Source organism: Esox lucius, chromosome 6 (assembly GCF_011004845.1).
Source record: "Esox lucius isolate fEsoLuc1 chromosome 6, fEsoLuc1.pri, whole genome shotgun sequence".
NCBI classification, from domain to species: domain Eukaryota; kingdom Metazoa; phylum Chordata; class Actinopteri; order Esociformes; family Esocidae; genus Esox; species Esox lucius.
The window spans coordinates 18,235,888-18,258,041 of NC_047574.1; the positions used below are offsets into that span (position 1 = coordinate 18,235,888).

The 22,154-nt window shown below is 37.4% G+C and overlaps 1 protein-coding gene and 1 long non-coding RNA gene across 3 annotated transcripts in view; both read right to left on the reverse strand.

Annotated features, from left to right (window-relative positions):
* Positions 1 to 4,086: 4,086 nt before the first annotated feature.
* The window catches only part of ptena (phosphatase and tensin homolog A), a 39,685-nt gene continuing 21,617 nt past the window's right edge, over positions 4,087 to 22,154 (reverse strand). Inside the window, exons 6-10 of one of the 2 annotated variants that reach the window (XM_010870117.4) lie at positions 20,941 to 21,082; positions 10,170 to 10,238; positions 9,566 to 9,732; positions 7,033 to 7,293; positions 4,087 to 4,598 (exon numbers count right to left, since the gene is read on the reverse strand). In XM_010870117.4, coding sequence (XP_010868419.1) covers positions 4,413 to 4,598; positions 7,033 to 7,293; positions 9,566 to 9,732; positions 10,170 to 10,238; positions 20,941 to 21,082 — 825 coding nt within the window. In that variant the 3' untranslated portion in view covers positions 4,087 to 4,412. The remainder of the gene's footprint in view (positions 4,599 to 7,032; positions 7,294 to 9,565; positions 9,733 to 10,169; positions 10,239 to 20,940; positions 21,083 to 22,154) is intronic. The other variant, XM_010870118.4, reaches the window with a different exon arrangement.
* On the reverse strand, positions 12,660 to 14,673 carry LOC109615872. Its single transcript, XR_002196875.1, has 3 exons — positions 14,114 to 14,673; positions 13,482 to 13,544; positions 12,660 to 12,679 (listed from the first exon to the last, which is right to left on the reverse strand). It is a non-coding gene; the product is annotated as an uncharacterized LOC109615872 (long non-coding RNA).

Here is a 22,154-nt window from a genome sequence, read left to right on the forward strand (position 1 = left end):
AACTGGGCCTACCAAGTTTAAGGTCTATTTGTCTAAAGCACCGAACTCAGAAATAAATTGTTTCGAAGATTAGGCAACTATTTGTTTGAAACTGTAACATGGCGCTACCTTCAAGATAAAACATTATAAGTAATTTGTCACGACATTTGAGGAGACAATGTGTTGGGAAGCATTTTGCCAAATAATGATGATGATTTGCATTTGACGCAGCCAACCCCAACTCCGTCCATAGAGGTAGGTTATGTGATCCTGTTTTTGGCCAGCTATGTAAACTCTAACATTGATTGGTCCCGCAAAATGTGTTCAATTGGTTATAGGCTATTCCTATTTGTTTTCTAATGCCTCTTAATATTAAAGTAATCTAAAAGTAATTCAAAGTAATCAGATTATGTTACTGAGTTTGAGTAATCAAAAAGTAAGGTTACATATTACAAATCTGGACAGGAAACTTGTAACTGTAACAGATTACATTTAAAAGTAACCTACCCAACCCTGGCCGCCAGTTTCAGCATAAAAAGCTATTGGTATTCGACTATTAAGATGCGCAACTTGTTAGGTCTGACACACCGTCCAAAAATTGTTTGCACAAATTTTCTTTGAGGTCCAAGTCCGTTGTTTTTTGCATTATTTAAACCAAACTGAAAAGGTTTCCTTATTTATTGCAGATAATCTATTGAATCTATGATGGTAAGTTACAAGTGTTTATCTTTCATTCAGTAGGCATATTGTTGTAATTGTTTTTATTTTAAGAAAATACTACAATAAACCGATCAATCTAGTTTTGGTCTCCAAAGAATTGCTATAGATGTTGAAATCGGTTGACCTGGAATTTGGTGGGGCAAAAATTCACCAACAACCTGAAGCACATAGCCAGAACAGTGCTGGATTGGCTTTGCAACAAGTTAGTGAATGTCCCTGTTGGTCCCTGAGTGGCAGAGTCAAAGCCTGTACATAAACCCAAATGATCATCAGTGGGGAGACCCGAAGATCTGAAAACAGGTATACCCAAGAAAATCAAAGTTGTAATCGCTGCCAGGTGCTTGTACAAAGTACTGAATATAGGGTCAAAATCATTCTGTACATCAGATGTCTAAGTTTTGTATTTTCACTAAATAAATTCAGTATACTTCAGTCACAAACTTTTATAAACATTTTTTTTATGTAAATTGACAACAAATAAATTAAATATTAAATAAATTAAGTCTATAACACAACAAAATATGGAGAAAGTGAAGGGGTCTAAATACTTTCCAAAGGCACTGTAAATAAAGAAAAAGTTCCCACCCTGTTCTTAATTGGTGATTACATTGAAAAGACCAATTAAAGTATGAATGATTTGCTTTCAGGGGTCAGCATCCTGTGGCATGCAAAGACCTTACATTAATACAATTACAAATATTATAATTCTTTACAAGTTTATTGAAAATTATTTTTGTTTTAGTAATAGTTATTGTCACCATTTGTAAAAATTGGACAACATGTTTTAAGTTTTTTGGTTGTAACATTTTAATCTTGATTAGCCAATTAGGCTTTATGTTGTAGCAATTGGTTCCACTCAACCTGCCTAATTCTTCCGGAGTTAAAAGAAAACCTACCTAATTTCAAAACTATACTTTGCTGACTAACTTTCACATTGCTAGCCACTTCTTTCAATCTTTCATTCAGTTCAGTTCCAAAATTGTATCAGCATAGATCACAGGTGAACATGGCTTTTGAGGCTTTCCTCAGTAAGTTTGCATTCTTGATGGACTGTCAACACCACAATCATCTCCCACAAACTGTAGCGTTAAAATGCACCTGTGTTAAGTGTGGATTTGAATGACATTCCAGGTCTAGCAGTTGAAAACCTTTTACACATTGTGTTACATTACCAGAGGGCCTTATTGGAGGTTTTCTCTAACCCCAACCCTGGATAAACTATGCCATTCACAACTGGGGTTGAAAAAAAAAAATCCACAACTAGCCCTCCAAACAACAAGATTGAGAAGCCCTGCATTAACTGTGATTGATAGTTTCGGGTTTTTTGGCGCTTTATCAAGACACTCTATAATTTCTTAAGTGAAAATAAAAAGATGCATTCCTTTTAAAAGATACAGTTGATGCATAATTATTTAGGCAAACCTTAGTTAATTTAGGAGTCAAATTTGGTTTAAATAATAAGTAATATTGGCTTTAAAATATAACAGGGATTTTGAGAATCTGTGATTTACCCCTTCCTCTGTCCCCCCATACAGACATCTTGAAAGTGACTCAAGTATTAATTTCCCGCAAAACCAGGGAGCTTTTCTTAAGTCTTATGAAAGGGGCAGTATCGTTAGCAATAACAAATCAGGCATTTTATATCTGTATTATGCTGTGGATGTATTAAACTACACAGACACATCAAAATAGTCATCCTTCTGAACTGAGCTGACTTGCAGGACAGTAAGGAACTGCTCAGGGATCTCACCCTGAGGGCACTGGCGACCTAAATAGTCCTGTTGCTGCGCTGGGAGAAAAAAGGATGAATCAAAATTGTAGTGATTCTACTGCAGACTAACTACGACATTTAGTGGAAGGAATATACATTTACAGAATTACACATTCCATAGCAAAAATTGTGTATGCAATAAGAGACTAATGTAACACTGCAAAAAAGCATGACACCAGAATACACTTATCCCAAATGCAAATCCTCAAATTTGCACAAATTCAAAACAAAGCATTACTTGGTAACTACCTCCTGATTCTCAAGCATGGTGGGGGATACATAATGGCATGGGTATGCACTTCACACTGGCAGACTTGGGAGCTGTTCAGATAAAGAAACGAGATGCAAATAAGCAAAATCCTACAGAAAAACAGTCTGCTTTACATCTTACATTGAGAGGTATTCATTTTTCAGCATGATCACTAACACCGGTCCAAATCAATTTCTAATTAGTATTTTTAATCTGCTGTAAAAAATATTGCCAGTCCAGGTGTGCAAAGCTTAGTGTTTATAGAGTATAACCAAAAGCTGTCAAAGGTGTTTCTAATATGTATTAACATTCTCCCAAAAATATTTTGTGCAGATAAAAATAACTAATGCAAGACATTTCAAAAAAGTCCAAATGGGGGGATACTTGTGCAATCCACTATATCAGTGTCAGCTTAGTTTCTGTACTATAGGTTTCCAAGCTGTTATTAACAGTGGAATATGCAGTGTAACGAGTCGGTCAGGGAATAACAACATAAAAAAATCTGTCACACGGGGAGGTGTCCTGACTTAAAAATGAGTAGTAAATGGCATTTCATGTGTGAAGATACATTGTGATGCTGGTTTCTTTAAAAAACGACAACATTGCATACATTTATTAGGGATGGACGCTAAATGCCAATACATGCACACCACAGTTCTTTAAAAGTATAGTGTTGACATTATTGCAAACAATTGTCTCCCTGCTGTTTCATGTATTATATTTTTTATTATCATAGGATAAAAAAACATTGACAATTACATGGGATGCCTTGTTCTGCATAATTTAAACGTATACACAGGGGGAAAAGGAATGGCAATGCTTTAGACATGACAGCCTCTTCATGACCCAGACCCACCCCAACCCACTGCCTGCATGCAGCTTCCACTGCGCAAAGGCCAAAAGTCATTGTCAATTCAGACAGCCTGCAAAGACGAGAAGCATTCACAGTAAAGGAGGATGATGGAAGAGGTGTGAGGGGGAGAAGACAGGAAGAGAAAGATGTGACTGCAGCACTGGCCTTAGTTTCAACAGAAGGAGCAGCATAGTCCTCTTGATTGTTACTGTTTTTCATTGTCTTTGACACAAAGTTTGTATACGTATGGTGTGTGTGTGTGTGTGTATATAAATATATAAATAGACATACACAGATGTACAGTTCTATTCTGGGAAAGTGTCCAAACCTTTGATTGGCACTGTACACCTGTGTGCGCGCGTATATATGCATGCATGCATGCATGTGTGTGTATATATATCCGGAATACACACATATATACATACATATATGTGCACATAAATACATACTTATATATACACAATGTATAGATATATACACATACATATATATAGATATAATATATAGATAGATATATATACACACACACACACACACGTACACCCACATACATGTCTATACATATAATATATACATACGCATACACACAGAGCTACAGCACCTTCCCCCACAGGGCAACAGTGTCAATACCTAGCGTATGGTACATGGCCGTGCCAAAGAAAAGAATACAAATAATATTGGTCGAGATATTCCTTTTTTTCTCCTAAAATTTGACGATGCTCTATTGCCATCTGGGGGAGGAAGGGGGGACAAAGGGTTTTCTTTTAAGATATCATATTCAAGTTTTTCTCCTTTTTTCTCTGGTGTATATATTTTTTCTTCTCCCTGTTAAAAAGAGTTCAAACTTTTGTGATCTGCGTGTGCTGCTCCTCATCAAAAGGTTCATTTTCCGGATCAGAGTCAGTGGTGTCAGAATACCGATAATGGTCAGGCTCATTGTCGCTAACATCCGGAGTGACTGACGTTGAAGTGCTTGCCTCAGAATTTGAAGAATCTTCGACGGTTTTTGTGAAATACAGCATAACCTAAAGCAGACAGAAAAATAGGGAAAGCCATAATGTCAGAAAAGGAAACCTCAAAAGTGGTCACCAAATAATTGACCGCAATCGACTGGTTGATTTTGGGCATTCCTAGTTGACTGCAAAACACTTATGAGAACAGAACGGAAGACATTATTTCCTTTTTAAATGACACTGCTTTTGGCAGTAAATGCACACGTTCAAGCTGTCATGAACACCATTTAGGCAGTGTTATTTTTCCCCCTCGAACATTTCAGTTTGTTTTTCAATTGAATTGTTCACATTATAGGTTACATTAAAAGTGGAAAAAGTTCTGACATGATTTATCTTTGACTGATTATTTTACATCACAAAAACCTGGCATTTTAACAAGGGTGTGTAGACTTTATCTCCACTGTATATAGAACAATAATAAGCAATGACCACTACAGTAGTTCTACATTGGACAAAATCTACAAAAATAAAGGGGAATAACAGTAAATAGGGCAAATGTCTGTAAGGTGTTCTTAAACTTTTTCAATCCCAAGCTCATGCAACTATACCTTCATATTATAATTTCATTGCCAATATACCTAATGTATATGCACTGTATACTAACATCTCCCCCTGCTTAGGGGATCCAGAATCCTTAGAAGAATTTGTATGTAGGACAGAGATACTAAATTCTGGCAAATGTTATGAAAGGACATTCTACTCAAACATGAATAGAAATATGAAATGACACTGAGGCCATCTAAAATGTTTTTTCTACTAATTGTTACATATTGGACCTTGCGTTCAATGTGTTATACCGAAACAAAATTCAAACTTGCAATGTATAGTGTTGTTTCATGAGCTAAAATAAAATATCCCAGACATTTTGTGCACCATTGCAATTGGGCACCATTTAAATAAAATAAACTGTCAGTGAGCATGTCTTCTTTGTAGAGCTAATCCACCTCCTTCTTAAAGGTGTGGCATACAAGAAACTGAATAAACAGCACAATAATTATACAGGTGGACATTGTACCGTGGAAAGTAAAAATAACTACTCAACTGTACAGTGACATTTGCAGTTTTGTTACACAACACTATGCTAGATATTTCAATTTAAAATTGGCTTGCTGACTGCATAGCTCTTGCTAAAGAACTGAATGTTAACTACTCTACCATAAGCTGCCTCAAACATTGAGAATTTGGTAATACATTCAACTAGCCGGAAAACCATAGACCATGTGTAAATGCTCTACATTATGGTTTTTCTAAATGTCTGTGTCCCAGTTGTACGTGTTACTTTTATTTAGAAAATGTATTTATTATAAGAGAATGTATTTGTGTATGCCGCTACCTTGTCTCTTTCAAAAACCTCATTTATTTAATATGCTGTACGCTGTAAGGTAACACTCACCTATCTTAAGGTTTGAAATAAAAAATTTAAATAAACTCCCTCCTGCAACTGGACACAAACCATGTTCATAACCTTTGTGTCATCCTGGACTTGCTTTGACCAACAAATACGCCAGTGAAATTTTCATTCTTCCATCTCTGCAGCATTGCTTAAGGTCTTCCCTGTCCTGTCGCTGAAACCCAAATACATGCGTTCATCTCTTATCTTGACTACTGCAATTCCCTACTCCACGGCATCAGCTCATCATCCATAAGCATCAAATGGTTCAAAAATCTGCTAAAAATAGCCAGCCTGTCACCTCACCCACACCAAGGCCTGGCAGCACATCGCCCTTATCCACCGTGAGCGCCACTGACTCAGTCCCTCAACGCATCACTTACACAATCCTTCTGATAACATATAAAGTCCTTCACCACCTTGCCCGTCCGACCTCATTCCCTACCAGCCCATTTGCTCACTGCATTCTGGTACAGCAGGCCACCTTACCGTCCCCAGACCCAGGCTGCAGAGCTTTGGGGACAGGGCTTTCTCAAGAGTTGCTCACGGGGTCCGAGGCTCCCTGCTGCAAACCATCCGGGACTCTGAGTCAATCATCACCTTCAAGCAACGCCTCTAGCCTCAACCGTTTCAAATTGCATTCCTCTAGCCCAGCATATGGCCCCCTCCTTTGTCTCCTGTCAAAATATCCCCTAATTGTGTTATAACATGTCATTTTCTGTCTATCCGTGTCTACAGAATGACATAGCAATGTAAGAATAATGATACTTTAACCAAATCACAAACAGACATGGCTAATTCCAGATGAGTTGAATTTTCTCATACTACACTTTAAACTACAGAAAGTGACCTCAAGTGAAAGGCATTTACATTATGGCCTCGCTAGCAGTACCCAGAATTTAACCTAAAACGGCAGTCTTAACATAAAAAAATATAGATTTAGATTTAAGGATTCTAAAAGTGCTAATATTTTGGGAAATTAACACAACAGATGTGCAACCTTCATATTAATCAAACCAAGGCAATCCTTTACAACCATGTCTTGAAATGGCTCACCTTGAAATTAGGCGAGAAGTAGCGGTTAGCTTTATCTTTGTTGGCCTTGTCCAGGTCATTCTTGGTGAGTGCGAGAATGAGGTAGTCCCTGTCGCTGTCCCTGTGCTCGGCGCTCTGTGGGAGCTGAGGGGCGCCCTGGGGCTGGTTCTGGACGCCGTCCACGTCGTTCACCACCACGGATCCGTTCTCCACCTTCTCCAGGCTCTCCTCCGGTGGCCCAGGGATAAAAAAGGTGTTAACCCAAAAGTGGAACATCTTATCCTGGAAAGTGGAGAGAAAAAGTGAAGAAATGACAGACTGTAATGAATTTGGAATGACGATCAATTGAAATTAAGTTGAACTGACAACCGTAATGTTTATAAACAGCAGGCTAATGCCAGCGTAGAACAGCAAAATGTTGAAAGTACATACAGTAAATTCCACAATTTTTTGGGCTCTGTATTCCAGCACGTGGGATTTAAAATATTGAATGACAATAGGTTGAAAGTTCAAACTGTTAGCTATAGTTAGAGGACATTTTCATTCATATCAGAAGAACCATTTACACATGACAGCATTCTTTGAACATAGTCCCTTTATTTTAGGGTGACAAAAGGACTAAGGACAGATTAACAGGACATAGACAGGACATAGTCAGTGACCTAACATCTACAGACGCTGGGTATCTTCCCTGGGGATGCCCTGCCAGACTGTTACGGCTGCTCAACTCCTGGAGTGGGACAGCAGGACAATTGTTTGTCGATTATGGTAAGCGTTCTTTGATCATCCACTTTTGTGTCTTCCTTGGTCAACCTGGTGGTTTGCCATCAATGAGCTCACCAGCGCTAGGTTCTTAAGGTCTGTCTCTTATCTTATTCTAATTGATCTTATAGACAGCATGACTGACTTTGACACTTGACTTTTTAGGGCCAATGAGCACATTTCAGGTGTTGTGAGCAGAAATACATACATTTCTTTTTATATCTGTGCAACTTCCTGTGCTCATTAAGAGGTAACCCACCGAAATCTACACTTCACTTTGGAAGTTAATCATTTCAGTTCACTGCATCCAATTAATGAAACAAACTGCAAAAATTGTGTTTAAGCTTGACACTTTCATCACCACGGCTAAACATTCTCTCTTTTAAGGAAAGAGTCGCCATACATATTTTTATTCTTTTGCATGGCTTTAATTGACATTAAGTTTTAGAGGAAGACAAGTGGGGACAAAATTGAAAAGTGAAGATGGGTATTGAACCCTGGTCCCCAGCAGGGAGCTGTAGAAAGGCCACAATTACTCAAATAACGTGTCAAATCTTGAAGCAGATGAAGGCAAATTAGGTTCCTACCCAATACTAGATGTATATCTAATAAAGAGGCCAGTGAGTGTATACACATGGATCCGACAACATCACTACTCAACCACAGCTCCAAGTGGCAGCTTATTTTCTTACTTGATCTGTAGTGTCTTGGGCTATGTACGTGAATTTTATTAACTCATTGTATTTGATTGAAGAAAACACTTCACAAAATAAAATGCATTATTATTACAATGTAGCTTAAAAGATTTACAAAACGTAGGATACCCTCTGCCAATTGATATTCAAGCCTGTTTCCCCTGCCTCACCCCCAAGGTTTTACGCTGCTATATTATTGTGCGGGGGAATAGGGTCAGTTCTCCTCCTTTGTAAATCTCAATTTTTTCCTTGCGTCCTGCTCCGTTTAAACTTAGGAAGACAAGAGCCCTTGGACCACGCCTCAGGACTACCAGGCCTGAATGACTCATAGCTGTCCCTGTCCAAAGTCCTCCTGGTGGAGTTGCAGATCAAGTAGCTGATTTTGGCTGCTACTCCCCTTGTCACAAAGCACTTTGTCAACTGCTGATGTAAAAAGGGCTTTTAAAAATACATTTGATTGATTGATTTCCCAAGACTTTTGCCTGTATTTATTTTTATAAAGCACTTTTTCACTAGCATTTCAAAGACAACTTTTTGAGCTCATGTACAAAGCAGCAATTTAATCACTAGCTAGCTAAGAATATCAAATACGCTCAAATCCTGAGAAGTTGAATGTTATGTTTGATGCTATTGGACCTGTGTGTGCTGGCATTTCTTTAACAGAACAATCCAGAAAGAGTTGAGTGGCCATGCACGCTTGCAGCTTAGAGAAAACATTGCCAGCAACAGACTCCAAATGAAAATGCAAAGCTGAGAATAAAGACTAGAAAAATACAACACTTGAATTTACTAACGCAGTAAACAAACACCTGCCTAATAATAAACAGCTATAGAGCTATCCAAAGAGGATGAAATTAAACATTGCATCACTTCAAATCGAAAGTGCTAGAATACAGACTACGCTCAAACAACGGCCATTACAACAATATTTAAGGCACTATTTAAGACTCACGTAAAACACTTAATGTAAAATACAAGTTTAACATTGGCCTCCCAGTACATGTATGACATTAACCACAATGGGGCTGAAACTGAACACGTCATAAAGGCACTGAAGAGATTTATCTGGAAACTAATGGGCAGAAAAAAAAACAAACCTTCTTCATCATTTTGTTTTGCTTGTGAAAAAACTCCACTTTGATGTCCCCACACACGGGCAGCGGCTGGGGAAACTCAAATAGCATGTGCTTTTCTTCCCTCCGTGTGTGTGCCGGGTTGGACGTGTGGATCTTGACTTTAAGTTGATACACCACAAACTGAGGATCTAGAAAGGAGTAAGTGTTTCAGAGACAAAGGGCAGAGAAGGGGAGAAATGTTGACAAATGGCAAAAAAGAGGTACAGAGTTGGAGAGAAGTTGTGAGTTCTCTAAAACAGTGTTATCTAATATAGAAGGATAGAGGAGTAGGACCAGATTACAAGTAACACCGCAAAGGTACTACAACCAAAGAGATGGGGCCCTATTCTGATGACTGCTGTGCCTCCGTCCATACCTAAAGGACAGCATTACATTTATGAGAATTTAAAATATATCAGAGGAAGTATATTGGTTGGTTTGAATGCCACCCCACTGTAATGTCTTAACACTACACCTTACTTTAGCCATGACTGGAAAAAAACCTACATGTCTATATTTTCTGGGCCTACATTAACATTAGGCTATACAAGGGAAGTACATCAAAACGGATGAAAGACTCATTTACCCCAATGCCAATTCCCTTTCTTGAAGCCCTGAGGGACTGGCTCGCTCCTGTTTTTAACGGTACTGTCCCCTTAGAGAGAGAGAAGTAGATTAACAAACAGCTTGAGCCTTCAGAACATCTGTATTGGTACATGCATATGCTAGGATGTACATTATGTACATATGCAACCACATGTCTAGAAATAACATTTTGATTTAAGCTGAGGGGATTCACAAGCAAAATTAATGTGGGGACTTAAGACAGAACATAATACCCATTTCATACGTCTGTGCCTAGCCTATGTTTCTAAAATGAAAAAATGCTAATTTTAAATTAATCCGTTAAAATATAAGGACTTCAATCCAAAAACCTTTATTGTTTAGAAATTAAGTAATATGATTCAGTCTGTCCAGGTACAGAGAATGTCAAACTCAGAATAGGGCCCTTTTTAGGGAGTGTTAAATGGAAAGGAAAGTGTGAGTACAGAGCAGTTAAAAACATTTAAGTGTTAGATAATCACAAATAATGGCAACTTTGTTTAACAGGAGTTATGTTTCTATGTAAAAGAAGAGATTTTCATGCAAAGATATTTACAAACAAACATATTATTTGCATAAAGAAAATAGGCACATTTGCCTGTAAGTAATGCGTTTCCAAACTAATTTGTTGCAGATGAAAAGAAATGTTTGAGAGATGTTGCACACAGGTACTTTAAAGCTAAATTTTTCATGTATAGAATATGAATCGATAAGTTCAATGCATTTCCATCATTAAATTGTGCCCACTGATCTTAGGCCATGCGCCTTAGCCAGCAGCTCACAGCCGAAGTGCAGGAAGCGTGATAAAAGTATCAATCATTATGTCAGAGGAATACACGTTTTATTTTACCTAATTTTTCTCCCTAATTTCATGACATCCAATTTGTGATTAAGGCCATGGGTTCATCACAGCAAATCCCAGTGGAATAGGGACAGACAATCAAGATGTCTCCCAAAGCACCTCCGACGCTGTTCTGTGTCATTACGTTGCACCCTCAACCAGGATGTCTAGACCAGAATCCTAACATGTCGTAAGGAACCCATTCTCCAGGAAAGGAACAAAATACTTGTCACTGCGTACTTTCATCACGGCATTCATAACATATTTCATCACTAGCCAAATAAACTGAATGGTATCCCAAATCATATTGGGAGATAATTGTGCTAGATTTGGGAAGTACCCGGATTGTTATACTTTCATGCAGACATTGCGAAATCGGTGATAGCAGCACTGGACAACAACAGACTAACTTTTTCATTGGTTGCACTGCTGCTCCTAGCCCACTGAAATTTTAGGAGCATGACAAAATGCAGCAGTATAGAAATTCCAAGGAATTTGTCAGGATCAAACTAAATATGAAAGGTTCAAAGCCCAGTGAAAAAGTTGAGGAAACCGGCATCAGCCCCTTAAAAGCAGATCCATGATAATCGTCTCTCAGGGGGGATAATTACACAAATTTTAATGCCAAAGATACCAGAAAAGCATTGAAAGTGATCATTTTCTCTAAAGCACACCACACCAAGCTGTTCTGATTCTTTCATTACTTTCTACACAACCACAAAGTTTAGGCTAACAGAAACACACTGGAGAGTGCATTCTCCAGCAAACATCACAGATCAAATGTGCCCTATTAAACATTGTTTTTAAACGTGTACTGTTTTAGCTATGTTAACCTAAATTCACTTTTCATAACCCCATTTCCGCGAGAAGTGCAAGCTTGCTGGTTGCCCTGCACTGATGCAGCGATTAAGATTACATTTGCATAAAGTTCTACAAAAAGCATGACTTGCCTACCTGAAATGATTGAGCATCATTTACTGTATTTGTTTGCCTATTATTAGCAAAAACTTGGCAAAATTCCACATTCTATTTGAATACACTTTACTTTTATTGGACTAATGCTCTAAATCAGCCCTAAAATAAGCATGACCACCCCACCTTGAGATTCCAGTCATTTACTATATCAGCAATTGTAGCCAACCATCCATCAATGCAAAATAGCTAGCAAATACATGTTATATTTACTAGTTAGCTTATCCACTCAAAGTACATTTTCCTTCTACTTTCCTTCTTGAATCTCATGTTAACATGCGAGTCACCCATACAATCTAGCAACTAGTAGTATTACAGAACTATCCATGATTAATTACAGCCTCTCATTTAGGCAATGCACAAAGTACCCTTAACATTAACCGGTCAGAGTCTGGCTCAAAAATATCCAAACACCAACAAACAAGGTCAGGTATCTATGAATCAACTGTCATCAAGTCAACCAACATTTTTTAATGCAACACTTACTAGTGAAGATGCATAAAATATTTTTTTTATTTCACAGAATGAGGTTATGCATTAGGAAAACATGGAATGACTTCAAAATGTAGAAGTGTAGACTTTGTGAAGACGTAGAGTGAAGGTCTCATCATCCTGGAACAGTGGTACAATTATTGTTCAGTCTCCAAGTACTCTGGTTCTGATTCCGGATAGCAGAATGCCTAGAAATAGTGAAAGGAAGTGCAGATATTATGCAACAATTTCACAGCATTAAAAATACAGGGCATTATACAATTTCTAACTTAAGACGCTAGATCTTTTGAACTACAGCAACAAAGTGCTTCTTCATATACACAACAGCTAAAGATAGAGTTGCATTATCTGACATGAACATGTAAAAAACAAAGTAGTAATTTATTTTTACATTGTCCCAATCTTTATAGGTTAATTTCAGTCAATTTGGAATGCAATGCTCTACGTTGCCTAGCCAGTGATTTTGTGGCACACGTTATTTCAGTAGCAGATGGCTGATTCCTGAGGTATTCTGTTGTCCTCCACCACACCTCAGTTTCTGCTGGGGGGGCATGATGCTTGTTTGAAGAGCAAGTGGGCAGGCATTCACCTACATTGGCTTCTGTTGTGAAAATCTTTGCCACTTATTGTGCAGTGCTTCTGCAATTTGTTTCTATTAATCATTCCATAAACATGACCTTCCTAAAAAGGACTATATTCTTGATACCTTCTTCCTTCCTGAATGTCATTGGGTGATAATGGTACAAATGGTAATTTCTTAACAGTATCATACATACATTATGAAATTACTGAACATTTGTTCATTAAAAAAACAAGAATTTGTTTCATCTTGTGATTTAGTTTGAAGACTAGTAGCGATGGTCCCTACTTAAGTAGACAGTCAAGTCCTGTTGATACTAAACTATACCTTCTTACCATAGCACCTTCATGTATCAATCTGTGATTACATTATTTTTATTAATACATCATGTGCTCATAAATCAATCTCACCTATTATCGAGGAATGTAGTTCGCAAGTTTGAGGACGCAGGTTTTGATTTTCTGAAGTAACCCCTACAGAAAGATAGTTGTTAGAGGGCTGAATGTTGTACAAGTAAAAATATACAAGTGAAATATACATTGGAAATTCATCATACATTTAGAATTGGTAACAATGTTTAAGATAAAATAAGCACATTTTTATATGCAAGTTCATTTCAGTAAAGTAGGCTGCTTTGTGATGTGCCCATTTTCTATGTTGCCTGTTACCCAGTCATTTATGGCACAGTCCTATCACTTTGTTTAGGCTATTGAATACTTATATAGGCCACTGTTACTGTAAGGAGCATATGTAAACATGTCACAAAACACAGACATTATATTCATACAAATACAATCATGTGAAAAAGTATACACTCTGAAAAAGTTCATTACTTGGCCACATGGATATTTGAGTTAAATTACAAATACATTCATTGATAAAGGTAACAATTTAACATGTCAAAAAAACTAATTAACTTTGAGCATGTTATGTAATTAAAATAAACAAATGCAATTTCCTTACATTGAAAAAGTACACCCGTACCTTTACCATCACATACAAGAGAAAATGAAACACTGCTTTTTAACAGAAGAATACCAACCGTAAAGCATGGATGAGGTATGATTTGGGACTGCTTTGCTGCCTAAGGGCCTGACCAACTTGCCATCATTGAATCAACCATGATGATCCATTTGTACCAAAGAATTCTTGAGGAGATGTGAGAACATCTGGCAAAAAGCTGAACCAAAACCCGAATCTTGCAATAGGAGAATGAAAAACAAAAGTTACAATGGCTATCAAAATACTGTGAGGGTGATCTAAAGCGGGCTGTACATGCAAGAAAAGCTCTTGAACATGACAGTTCAAGCAGTACTGTAAAAAAAGTCCCCAATCCAATAAGTGACTGATAGACGCTCACAGCCGATGGCGGCAACACAGGTTATTGAAGCTGTGTGTAGTAATGTTTTTTCCCCTGCAATATGAACTTGCATTTCTATTGATTTTATATTAAATTAACATTTTTAATTATCAATTGTTAAATTGGGTTACCTCAATCTTCAATAGTGATTAAGAGTACATAACCATACATCCAAATATGTTAAAATGGGTATACTTTTTCACATGACTGTAAACAACACTGGTATTTTAAGAATGTTATTTCTAGATTTTCATGCATACCATTTGTAGGTTATAGACATCATCCACAACGATTCAGACGATTTTGGAGCTGTATAAGGCTGACATGTCTTCGGGTCTTCTCCAACCAGCTTCTTTTCAGAAAGCTGCATCAATGTTTCAGCTAGCTAGTAAGCTAACAGTAGCACAGAGGTAGGGCTGTCAAACTATGCTTAAGAAAATGTTCCCATAATTGAAATTCAAATAATATTCAAATAAAATAATTTGGTGTGAAAAATCTGTTCAGTTGTGTCCATTATGTCCAGTAGAATAAATGAGCAACAATGGAAAGTCTGGTAAACGCTAAACCTTTCACGTTAGTTTTAAAGGAAAATTCCACCAAAATATTAGGGTGTATTTTCAGTCTCCCTAAATAATTTGTGAATACTTTGAGGTTTCAGAATTATGCACCATAGCAGCATTCGAAATGTTGTGCAGGGAGAAATCAACCAATGGCTTTAGTAGTGGAACCTGGCAGATGTTGGAGCTGAATTCAAATGTCATTTTCTGTTTAGTTTCACCAAGACTCACTGTTGTACTGATCATGCAAAGTCAATTCTATATGTGGTCATGGTTGTCTTTCATTGATAGTGATCGGATTTCATTCAGCGATGTTCCTATCAGCAGATACATTGATAAATGTACAAGGTGTCAACATGTATCCTCTAAAAGGCTGCAACTCCACAAGCCATTAAATCCTGCTTTGTCCTAGTCCCTCGCCTACACTCAACGGGTTCTTCCAAAACATTATCCCACCATAGACAGGATACTGTTAGCTGGCTAACTTTACAATGTAACAGTGGCTTTTCGTGGTCATTTGAAATAATTTGGGGAAGTGATCCTACATTGCAATATTTAACCATATATGTACAAGAGATTTGAAAGACAGTGGTATGTGGATAGTGATTTTCCTGCCAGGTGAAATGTGTTCAAACACTGACTGAAGAAAGGATTTACTAATCACATCTAAAACCACAAATGTTAACCAGAACCAAAGGGGGGAAAAAAGTATATTGTATTGATTTGGGTATTGCTTCTAGCTAAACAAATAAGTAATTTACTGCTTATTTTGGCTATGTTAAGAAGTGAACTACTGAAGTATGTTGCTAGTAATCTACAGTTTAATCAAAAGCCAACTTTAGAAAACTTTATTTATATAAATATATATTTATTAACATTTATTTCTATTATTTTTTACTTTGTACAAATGGCTAGTTAGTTGTTATAACAGCAAATTATTTGAGCCTTGCTTACGGAAAAACATGCCAGAGGCATTAACTATAGAAACCTATGGACAGCATTCTACTGTATAATTTATTAACAAATTTGAATGCAGTTACTTGCTGTTATTTGAGCTACTATCTGAACATTTAGTGCAACAAAATGTGGTGCTCTTCATAGAACTAAATTGTGGAAAATTAAAGCATGAATTCTTAGACGAGTATGTCTACTGGTAAGTGTGTTAATGATTTGTGTTTACCGCCAACTGTAGTGATGGCCAAATGAGGCTTCATTAGCATTATTTAGCAGGATATTATGCTGGCAGCACTCAGATTCATTATCACAATAAAAGCCATCATTGAAATGTATAACACCATATAGTTAGTTAATCTAGTATATAAAAAAGAACAGAACAACATTGGAACAGACATTAAACTTAATGACAGACTACATTGACAGACTAGATTGTTAAACTATATCACCTTATATAGTTCAATGAATGCTTTTATTTTGAAAATTTTAGTTAGTGCTGCTAGCATAATATCCAGCTGCTAGAAAAATGGTAATGAAGTCTCAAATGGCCATCACTAGTCAACTGTAGCTGGATATAATGCAAAGGTATAACCTAGGCCTAGTCCACACATAGGTATTTTAAAAACAGGATTTTCTTTCACCTTTGTACTTACATACAAGCACTGTTTCATAAGAAAATCTGTCCACATCAAAACAAACTGTCAAGCACTATCAAGTTCATGCCAAACCAACAGGCAGTGATATAAACCTTAAAGCCATGTTGGCCATTTAGTAGGCAAACAAGGGCTGGATGTAGCAGTGACATCCGTAGTGCATTCTGACACCTATGCTCCTCAGTATAGTTGGAAAGTAACTGTACGTGTGTAAACAAGTTTGCAAGTTTAAAACCAGCACTATTTTGGCTATCCTCCATTGCACAAAATCACATGTAAACAAAGGGGATAATGGGGCAAGCCAAAAAAGCTCTGTTTTCAGTGACCTAAAACAGTTTGCATGTGGACGAAAGGCTAAAACGCATTTTTAAAAAATCTGTGTGTAGACTAGGCCCTAGGATTTTCAGCTAATTAAAACTCCAAATTTGCTTTTTCGCTTACTGAAAACTGTGGCTATGAAAATAAATTTTTGCTAGCAATCTACTGTACAATGCCTACTCTTTTTTTGAAGTTATATTGCTGTTATAGCAACAACGGGTGGCATCCTTTATAAAACATTTAGTGGAAAGTGGAGCAAGCATGAAATCTTATTTCTACTGGTAAATGTGTTAATGTTTCTGCATTAACTGAAGAGATAAAGAATAGTTTTGACAAAAAGATATCATACATGGAAACAATTTCTGCTGGTAAATGAGGTTCAACTTTGTTGGCATATTATATAAACAAGGTAAACACAAACGTGTTTACCATTGTGGAATCTGAGCATTAACAATTACAATGTGAATGTACGTTTCATTGGAAGTCAATGTGCCTAGATAATGAGAACAACAGAAACCTCTGTTTAGATTCTCTGTAGGTTGCGCTATGATAACCAGAGGAATGTTCACATTGACCATTTGGCATGGGGGTAACGGTCTTGGAAACCTGATCTTTGCCAGGTAAACACCCTTCAATGTATATATCAGCTTGTAACCAATATTAGTGAGATGAGATTGAGTGAGATGAGATTGAGGTTGTATAAGGAAGACCAGGTCCATAACCCCATGAACAAGACTATCTAATGCTGCAATAAATAACTGAATTACTCTCTCCCTTGACAAACAGGTATGCGATAATTACAACCACTATACGAAACGGCTGATATCTAACACCATTGAGATCTGTTGTAGCTACTTCCATTTGAGACTGTCATTAACCACTATGCCACGGCATTACAAGTTTCAGCAGTCGCTAAACTCCTTTGAGGATTGTGTTAAATTGGTTTACTAGTACCTACTAACTTCTTAGAATTGAGCAATTGCTAGCTAAACTGAAGATGAACTATTCCATGCCAGAAACAGTCGCAATGAAACCGTATACAGTTTCAGTTAAGGCTTAAGATATCATAACTACATTAAGCCAGCAAATGTGTTTGTGTATCCTGACAAAACGCATGCACGAATGCGTACTTCAAAAATCCACCAGAAATAGTCCCAAAGTAACCGTAAAAACTTTTATTTCAGGCTTGCCATAATGTAGATACTAACGGTTTTAGCCAGCAAAGTTTGTCTATACAGAGTAATTCATAATGCGTACTACGCATCGCCTGCGAGGAGATATGAACTCGGGACCTATAGTTCACAAGTCCGCTTCTCTAACCACTACGCTATTTAACAAGGGGTATTCACTCACTCAGTAAGAGACATTCACTCTTCTTAGCCGGCCCCCACTTACGCGGTCCGGCAAAAACATACATTCAACTTAATACCTGCAGGTTGATATATAAACACTGAAATGTATATGACTTAAATAGATGACGTGAATTACCAGGTAGCACCAAACACAATGGAAGCATTTCAAGCAATGACTTGCCAGGACCTTGCATATCCCTGCTATATACAGTGTGCATAAATCCTTCCCCACTACAAATTGTGTGGTTGAAATTGATTTGTAATTTCTTGTCAACCTACATACTCTAAAACGTTTTTCATAGAATTTCTTACACTGACAAAGAGAGAAAAATAAAATGCTGATTTATCATTCACCACTCAATGGTAATTTTCACTGCTGTGTTTGACAGTGACTGAAATTGATCAGGATCTGTCAAGGTTTTAAGGATCAAAGCTAGACAGCAATATCAAAATCTTGCCATAGATTTGAACTAAAGTCCACTCTTTCAGTGAACAAAAAATAACAGTGGCACGCATGTGGGCATAGCCTAGATGTTAGAAAAAGTATGTAATAAAAATACAAAACAAGTATAACCAAATGTAGGTTATTTATATATCAAAGTTGTTTTCGAAGTATATCTGACGTTTAATAGCTGTAACAGCAGCAGCGCACACTGTAATGAAACTTACTGGAGGAAGGCATTAAATGATTCATTCTGAAGCCCAAGGTATAGAGTGATTTCTTCTGGGGTTTTTACAGGTTTGTTCACATGCTTGATTATTTTCAATGTCAGTTCAAGTCTAAACTGCAAATGCCAACCAAGACATCACAAATAACATTATCAAATAGTTTGCAGATTGAGGTCTAAAAACTATCATCAATAATGAATTAACTACAAAATGTGGAGAAAAGAACATTGAAATATATTGAACTGAAGTACTTAAGTCACAGTTTGGAAAAAGTAGGTAGAGTCTTGATGAATGCAGCTCAGCAAAAATATTGCCATGCATTCTATGTTCTTAAATGATTTTTCTGAGAATACAAGATACCACTTAAATGCTTAACTTGAATGTAAACTATCCATGCTCTCGCCACACCAACACACCTGCAACGTTCATTTATTATGGGTGGCTAAACGGCACACTGCGAGAGCTTGCCAATGCAAGAGTTACAGTGGATATAAACATTTTTTTAAAAAGTCTACACCCCCTTGTTAAAATGCCAGATTTTTGTTATGTAAAAGAATGAGAAAGATAATGTGACCTATAACGTGAAACATAAGTGTGCATACACTTAAACTAATACTTTGTTGAAGCACCTTTTGATTGTATTACAGCCCATTTTGGGTAGGAGTCTTTTAGCATGGCACATCTTGACATGGCAATGTTTGCAAACTCTTTGCAAAAGCGGTCCAAATCTGTCAGATCGCGAGGACATCTCGTGCCCAGCCCTATTCAGATGTTCAATTGGATTCAGGTCCGGGCTCTGGTTGGGCCATTCCAAAACCTTAATCTTCTTCTGGTAAAGCCATGCTTTTGCAGATTTGGACGTGTGCTTTGGGTCGTTGTCATGCTGAAAGTTGAACTTCTGCTTAATCTTCAGCTTTCTAACAGAAGCCTGAAGGATTGTACCAAAATTGCCTGGTATTTGGAACTGTTCATAATTCCCTCCACCCTGACTAAGGACCCAGTTCCAGCTGAAAAAAAAAGCCCCAAAGCATGATGCTGCCACCACCATGCTTCATTGTGGGTATGGTGTTCTTTGGGTGATGTGCTATGTTGTTTTTGCGCCAAATATACCTTTTGGAATTATGGCTAAAATGTTCAACCTTGGTTTCATCAGACCATAAAATTTTACCACATGCTTTTGGGGGTCTTGATGTTTGTTTTTGCCAACTTCAGCCATGCTCTGGTGTTTTTCTTTGTAAGAAAAGGCTTCAGTCTTGCCACCCTACCCCATAGCCCAATCATATGAAGAATACGAACACATGCAGCACACCGCCAGTATTTGCCAGAAATTCATGCAGTGCCTTTAATGTTGCTGTCGGTCTCTTGGAGGCCTCCCTGACCAGTTTTCTCCTCGTCTTTTAATACATTTTAGAGGGACGTCCAGTTCTTGGTAATTTCTCTGTTGTGCCATATTTTCTCCACTAAATGATGACGGTCTTCACTTTGTTCCAAGGTATATCTAATGCTTTGGAAATTATTTTGTACCCTTCTCCTGACATATCTTTCAACAATGAGATCTGTCTGATGCTTTGGAAGCTCTCTGCAGACCATGACTTAAGCTATGAGATGCAACTAAGAAAATGTCAGGAAAATCCTATTAGAACAGCTTAACTTTGTGATTAATCAGAGTCCCTTTAAATGATGGGAGGTGTGTAATGACTTCTATTTAACATGAATGTGATTGGTTAATTCTGAACACAGCCACATCCCCAGTTAGAAGAGGGTGTACACACTTATGCAACCAGGTTATTGTAAGGTTATTATTTTGAATTTTTCCCCTTCGAAGATTTCAGTTTGTTTTTCAATGGCTTGTTTTGTTTTTCAAAAAGTGGAAAAAGTTCTGACATGATTTCTGTCTTTCCTTCACATCACAAAAACCTGGCATTTTAACAGGGGAGTGTATATTTTATATCCACTGTATATGCCTATCCTTTAGGTCAAAGTTCAATTAAAGATGAGTGACTTACTGCAGGTGCCTCCGCTGAACATTGGTAGCGTCTCAAACACCATTTTGTGAAAGAGGAGAGCAACCGGCTTGTAGTCCAACTTGTTCTTGAGCAGGTGGCTGTAGTAGTATACATAGCGCCGTTGGCTTGGGATTGTAACACCCTGAAAATTAAATGAAATAAAAATTGTCAATTAAATACCAAACCGCATATACTACAAATATTCTAATTTTAGTAGATTTTACCTGCATCATACTTAAGTGCCATAGAAAGAAAAATAGTCCTATGTAAAATCATTTACACTCCTTACTATAAGCATAATAATCCAAATAAATTAACTCCGGTTTAAACTTTAGCAAATAGCCAGTTTGTCAGAGTGAACACTGCTTCTACAGTTAGTTCCGGAAATGGACACTGATGTTATTTTGGCTGTTAACCAAAATATATTAGACTTAATGTTAAATAATGAATATGGGCTTAAGGTGCAGTCTCTCAGCTTTAATTTCAGGGTATTCACATCCAAATTGGAGGGAGGATTTAGGAATTACAGATCTTTAATATGTAGCCCACACTTTTTCAAGGTACCAAAAGTAATTGGACAATTGACACCAGCCGTTTCAATGACAGGTGTGGGCTATTCCTCTTATTTTTTCATCAATTAAGCAGGTGAAAGGTCTCGAGTTGATTCCAGGTGCGGCTTTTGGTATATGCGGTCAAAGGAGCTCTCAATGCAAGTGAAACAGGTCATCAAGCCTTATGCTGCAAAAAAAAGATCCATCAGAAAATTAGAAGTGGTCAGATCAACAGTTGGGAAAAAACACTCAGAAAAAAGAACGCACTGGTGAGCTCCGCAAAACATAAAGGCCTGGACGCCCACGGAAGACAACAGTGGTGGATGATTGTAGGATCCTTTCCATGGTAAAGAAAAACTCCTTCACAACATCCAGCCAAGTGAAGAACTCTCCAGGAGGTAGTCATATCATTATCCAAGTTCACCATAAAGACAAGAGAGCAAATAGAAAGGCCAGATTAAACTTTGCCAAAAAAAACCATCTAAAAAAGCCAGTTCCATTCTGGAACAGCATTCTTTGGACAGATGTAACTAAGATCAACCTGTACCAGAATGATGGGAAGAAACAAGTAAGCAGAAGGCTTGGACTGACTCATGATCCAAAGCATACAACATTTTTAAAACAGTGGAGGCAAGGTGATGGCATGAGCATGCATGGCTTCCA